The 6327-nt window shown below is 35.5% G+C and overlaps 1 protein-coding gene across 1 annotated transcript in view; it reads right to left on the bottom strand.

The window, feature by feature from the left end:
* The window catches only part of LOC138715156 (prostatic acid phosphatase-like), a 29436-nt gene that overhangs the window by 21375 nt on the left and 1734 nt on the right, over window positions 1-6327 (bottom strand). The window contains exon 2 of the mRNA XM_069847715.1: window positions 3028-3126. Within this exon, the coding sequence (XP_069703816.1) occupies window positions 3028-3126 (99 nt within the window). The remainder of the gene's footprint in view (window positions 1-3027; window positions 3127-6327) is intronic.

Here is a 6327-nt window from a genome sequence, read left to right on the forward strand (position 1 = left end):
GTCTAAATAATCCAGACCACTTTTGTTATATAACGTACGTAGGATATACACATTGCCTAAGCAGAGGTGTAATATTACAGATTTTGTGAAAAAGTCATACCATACCTATTTTGGAATCAAACTTGGAGACCAAAGTAAAGCTTGGGCACCACACAAAGTGTGTAGAGTATGCACTGAAGAACTCGTCATTTGATCAATTGGAGAAGACCGTTGCTATCTTTTGGAGTACCTATGGTTTGGAGAGAGTAGTCGAACCATAGTAATGACCGCTACTTCTGTTCGTGAGATGTGAAGGGGTACGATTATAAACATAAAAATCAAATCGTATATTCAGTTGTTCGGTCGGCCATTTTACCTGTGCCTAATGTACCAATCTCTGTGCGACCAGAATATCTTAAACAAACATCATTCTATTGGTACTGACAACGTGAAATACGTTTTAAATACTTTTTCTCCGAAGATGATAATCTTGTATATTGCAGTAATGTGAAAGAATTTATGCTAAAACTTGAACTTTCAAACTATGACCTAAGTGAATGGAGACTGTTCATTGATGCTTCCAAGTGAAGTTTAAAGAATTTCCTCCTTCATAATGGAAACATTTTTGGTTCAGTGCCCGTTGCCTACTCAGTGATCCTCAAAAAATCATACACAAATTTGCAACTGCTGTTATTGCGACTAGACTATAGGAACACAACTGGCAAGTCTGTGATGATTTCAAAGTTCTTACTATGTTGCTGGGTCAACAATCTCGTTTTACCAAATTTTCATGCATTCTTTGCCTGTGGGATAGTAGGGCACGAGTTCACTGGACTATGAAAGACTGGTCACCTCGACAAAATTTGGAAGTCGATTGTAAGAATGTTGTATGCCAAAGCCTTGTGAGTTCTTCTAAAGTTGTGCTGCCATCTCTTCACATCAAGCTTGGCTTAATGAAACAACTTGTAAAAGCTTTAAATAAGGAAGGAGGCTGTTTTAAGTACATATGTGAGAAATTTTCACTACTATCTGAAGCAAATCGAAAGACGATAAATATATTTAATGGTCCTGACATAAGAAAACATGTCTGGTGCAGCATTTAAAAACAGTATGGATGAAAAGGAGAAATCAGCATGAATGTTGTTTTGTGAAGTTGTTTTAAAATTTCTTGGCAACAAGGATCCTAATTACCGAAACATTGTGGCTAACATGCTTAAAGCATACAAGGAATTTGGTTGTAACATGAGTATCAAAATTTTTTGTTTTCTCAGCTAGATTATTTCGCCGAAAATCTAGGATTTTTCAGCTATGAGTAAGATGAATGATTTCACAAGGATCTGCAGGAGTTCGATAGAAGGTACCAGGGACGCGGGAGCATCAGTATGCTTGGTGATTATTGTTGGATGTTAAAGCGTGAAATACCTGAAGAGAAACATAAAAGAAAGAGGAACAGGAGGACTTTTTCAACTAAGAAGCAAGTAGTGTAATTTTTTGTGTGATACAGTGTGGTAATTTATACATCCAATAATGAAGTAAACAAGACAAAACAAAGCAAAAACACTCTAGTGACATGTATGAACAACCATACACATAATTTCAGCAAGTTGTGTCTTTTAAATATTGTTTTTGAATTTGAAATAAAAAAGTGAAATGAAAAAGTTTGTGATGAAATTCACGTGATTATAAAATACATTTAAAGTGATTTTGCAAACAAGCCTGATGTGATAGAAGCAAACGGATTGAAAATTCGGATTCAGCACATCGACATTATATAAAATCACATTACTTAGTTTAGGCAACAAACACAAAGTTGAAATTCGCAGGCTAGTGTTATTATTAAGTTATTTAACTACTCTGTATCCACTGCAAGGTTGTCTAGAGTAGATGAAATTGGTGACAATGAGATATATTTTAAGATATGTCTTAAGGATTCAATATGGAATTACTTGACATGTGCCTTACAGTAGAGAAAATTTCGAAATAACACAACAAGTAATCAACTTCAGTAAGATTTGAATCCACATGAGGATATTAACACCATACTATCTACATATTGTAACTCCCAAAAATTGAATTTTGAGTTACGGGCAGTTTTGTAATCTTTATTTAATCCTCTATCAAACAGTAGAATGAACTCTCGTATCTCTAAGTTCAAGGGCAAAGTCTGCAGGATTCATAATGATACTTGGTAATCTTGATTTTTCATACAACTTTGAAATGTTTATCTTGCATTTATTTAAAACCAACTTTTGGTAGCTACGATAGTATTACTTTAAGTGTGCGATGTGTTAGCATTACATTTAAGTAAATGAAGTATATATTCTACTGTGCACCTAGATTCAGAAGTTAATTTTTTTATTTTTAATGGAGGCTATTTGAAGTTCGAAATTAACTTTGAGGGCCAAATACAGCACGAATTTTACCTGCACTTGAAATAAATAAACGTGATATTGTTTTCTTTTTTCAAGTTTGTTCCTATCACGTTGTGGAATTCGAAGTATGTTTCTCAGAAAATCAAAGAAATACAATTACCGAAATTACATGGTATGTATCCTTGTATATTATATACAAAGCGACACCAGAAACATTTATTCTGTAAATTTACACCTACTACAACCCTGAAAGCTATAAGCAAAATGACACCCCTGAACATTTATTCTGTAAATTTAATTTTCTTGTAATTTACTATATTAAGTCTTTCTTGAAAATGTGCAACAACAGCTTATACTTTAACAGAATTTTTTATTTTGACAATTTGTTATGTTCGTATTAGTTAAAGGTTAATATAATATTAATGTAATTGGTAACCGAATCCCTATTATTAAATTAAATATAATTTACGGTAATCTCCTGTTTTCATTTATTTTTTATTTTATTTATTTATTTTTGAGAAGAACTTCGTAAGATAAGAATTTGCTTTTCGAAATTCTGCAAGTAAAATTACACTCCCATTTATATAATTTCAGTTTTTCTTCACCAAAATTAACACTGAATTACCGGTATTTAAAATAACAGATATTTCCATCTTCACTTGTAGGAAAAACTTACATTTGTGAGCTGCCCCCAACCAGCAGGCCAGTAGCTCACATTATTATACGGATCTGTTGGATATGAGGAAACTGGTGATCTATCTCCATGCCGAAATATCTGTAAAATAAATTAACTTGAACAAGTACTAAATTGAGGCAATTCTGGAGGACGACCACATCACGATTTTCGAACTTTTTTTTTTCACAAACGATGATTTTATGCTTCATTTTCGAAAGGTAATAGAAAAAAATTTCGGAAAAACATAATTTCGCCTGTAACCTAACATAACCTATCATGACTATCACAACCTAAACTAAACTAATCCAAGAAATCTAGTTAAATGAATTAATATTAATATTAGAGGAGAAAAATCTGCTTTGGTGCCGGGATCGAACCCCGGTCCTTGGTTCTATGTACCAAGCACTCTCACCATTGAGCTACGCTAATCCCCAGCACCAGAGCAAATTTTTCTCCTCTAATATTAATTGTTACCATAACAGATGTATTCTGTAGGACCAAAAAATTACAATCGTTACGTATTTAAACGAAGCTAACCTAAGCTAACCTGGCAATATTATGTTAGCTTAGTTTTGCTTGAGTTAGGGTTAGTTTAGATTGTGGTAGGCTACGTTAGGTTACAGTCGAAATTATATAGGGTATTTAAAAAATCAGTTCAAACATTAAACCGCTATCGATATTATAATATTTGAGATAGGGGAAAAAACAAAATCATCACAATGTTGGGCAAACAACGGGGTTTACAAAACATTGCAAAGATGTCCGCCGTTCTCTGTTCAACATACAGGATTCTGTCTGCGACACCAAGCACAGCATTTTGCAGATGATGTCTTGGAATATTGGAAATTTCTTGCGAGATGGTATCTTTCAGTTGTAGTAGGGTTGTTGAATGTGTCAGGAAAACTCGTTCTTTAAGGTAACCCCACAACCAAAATTCAGCCGGATTGAAATCTGGAGATCGCGGAGGCCACATTGTTGGAAAGTGCCTACTGATGACATGATCACCAAACATTTGAGTAATTAATTGTTTTGCAGGGATAAAGATGTGGGGTGGAGGGCCATCTTGCATGAAGATTATGTTTTCCATATCGTGATTCCTCAGTCTAGGGATGACGAAGTTCTATAACATGATGTAGTAGCGCTCCCCATTTACTGTAACAGTCTGTTTTATTCCATTATTGTCCACACCTGTGGAGTAACAGCGTGTCTCGCCGGGAAACCAGGTGGCCTGGGTTCGAGTCCTGGGCAGGGCAAGTTATATGGTTGATGTTTTTCCCGGGGTTTTCCCTCAACCCAATATGAGCAAATGCTGGGTAACTTTCGGTGCTGGACCCCGGACTCATTTCACTGGCATTATCACCTTCATCACATTCATATGCTAAATAACCTAAGATGTTGATAAAGCGTCGTAAAATAACCTACAAAAAATTAATGATGGAGTTAACATGCGTAATTGAGGTTCGTTTTCCGACCAGTCATCAGTAGGCACTTTCCAACAATGTGACCTCCGCGATCTCCAGATTTCAATCCGGACAACTTTCGGTTTCGGGTTATATTAAAGAACGAGTTTTCCTGTCACATCCAACACCCTATTGCAAATGAAAGATGCTATCTCGCAAGAAATTGCCAATATTCCAAGACATCATCTGCAAAAATGCTGTGCATGATGTCGCAGACAGAATGCTGTACATTGAACAAGAGAATGGCGAACATCTTCCAAATGTTTTGTAAACCCCGTTGTTTGCCCAACACTGTAACGTTTTTGTTTTTTTCTTATCTCAAATATAATATTTATAGTGGTTTAATATTTGAACTGACTTTTGAAATACCCTATGTATCCGGAATTTTTTCCATTACCTTTCGAAAATGGAGCATAAAATCGTCGTTTATGGAAGAGAGAGAGAGAGAGAGAGTGAGAGAGAGAGAGAGTGAGAGAGAGTGAGAGAGAGAGAGAGTGAGTTTAACGAGCGCTGAGGTAGTTCCCTTCCCACTTCGCTTCCACATATTCAGATGTTTCTTCTGTAATACCAACATAAGTCTAGTGACATTACGAAAGTTTTACACTAGTGTACACTCAGGCATATACGAATCTGTGACAGGTTGTTTGGTTAGGTTAGTTTAAGCTTTTATTACGCCTTGCATAAGTTATATGAATCTCTGCAGGATTTTCAAAGCCTGGTAATTTTTCTTTAGTGATGTTGTTAGCGTAATAGACAACGTGGACGCGAAGACACTATAGGAATTTTCTATTTCATTATAATTTGTTGTGCTTAACTGTATTCCAGTGGTTATTGAATGAATACAAGTTTTACGTTCTTCACATTACATCATATCGTGAGTTTTAAGTCCCTACTTTCCTTTCCTTCACTAGAAATCACAATGTTCGCACTTCCATTTCCACTCACCTCTCATTTCACACGTAATTTACTACATTTCCGAACAATTTTCTTGTCTTGAAATATTTCCCTATAAAATCCTTAACTTTTGAAATCTATCTCGGCAGAAAACCCTTACTACTTCGATCATTTTCACTTCCAAAATCACCGGAACTACCTCAATGATAGTTTTTCCAAAAAAAAGAATCTACGTAAAGATTATTTTTTGGTCCTACAGAATACATCTGTTATGTTAACAATTAATATTAGAGGATAAAAATTCACTCCAGCGCCGGGAATCGAACCTGGGTCCTTGGTTCTACATACCAAGAGCTCTCACCATTGAGCTACGCCAAAGTTCAATCCACAGCACCGGATCGAACCCCTCTCCTCCAGTGTTTTTTCCCTTTGTGGTCTGACTCCAAATTGGGCATGTATGCTGACATTTTATATTAAGTCAACTGCCATTATACAAGGAGCGCACTCAATTGAGTGACTTGTTGGGCGGGATTCCACAGTAATATGCACAGTAATCTGTACAGTAATATGCACTGTTGCTCGTAGAATGTACGAAAAGATTATAATTTTTTTTTTGGTCCTACAGAATACATCTGTTATGGTTTTTTTCCTCTAATATTAATTGTTACCATAACAATGTATTCTGTAGGACCAAAAAATAATAATCTTTACATAGATTCTTTGAGCAACAGTGCATATTACTGTACAGATTACCGTGCATATTACTGTGGAATCCCGGTCAACAAGTCACTCAACTGAGTGCGCTCCTTGTATAGGTGGAGTTATGGGGGGGGGGGGGGGCCCAAACTTGTCTGACCTCTTTTTTTTTTCTATTAACATTAGAAAATATTGAATTCAAAAGATTTTTTTTTTGCTTTTGTTTATGATTAAGTTTCTGTGCTTAAAT

Source organism: Periplaneta americana, chromosome 15 (assembly GCF_040183065.1).
Source record: "Periplaneta americana isolate PAMFEO1 chromosome 15, P.americana_PAMFEO1_priV1, whole genome shotgun sequence".
Taxonomy (NCBI): domain Eukaryota; kingdom Metazoa; phylum Arthropoda; class Insecta; order Blattodea; family Blattidae; genus Periplaneta; species Periplaneta americana.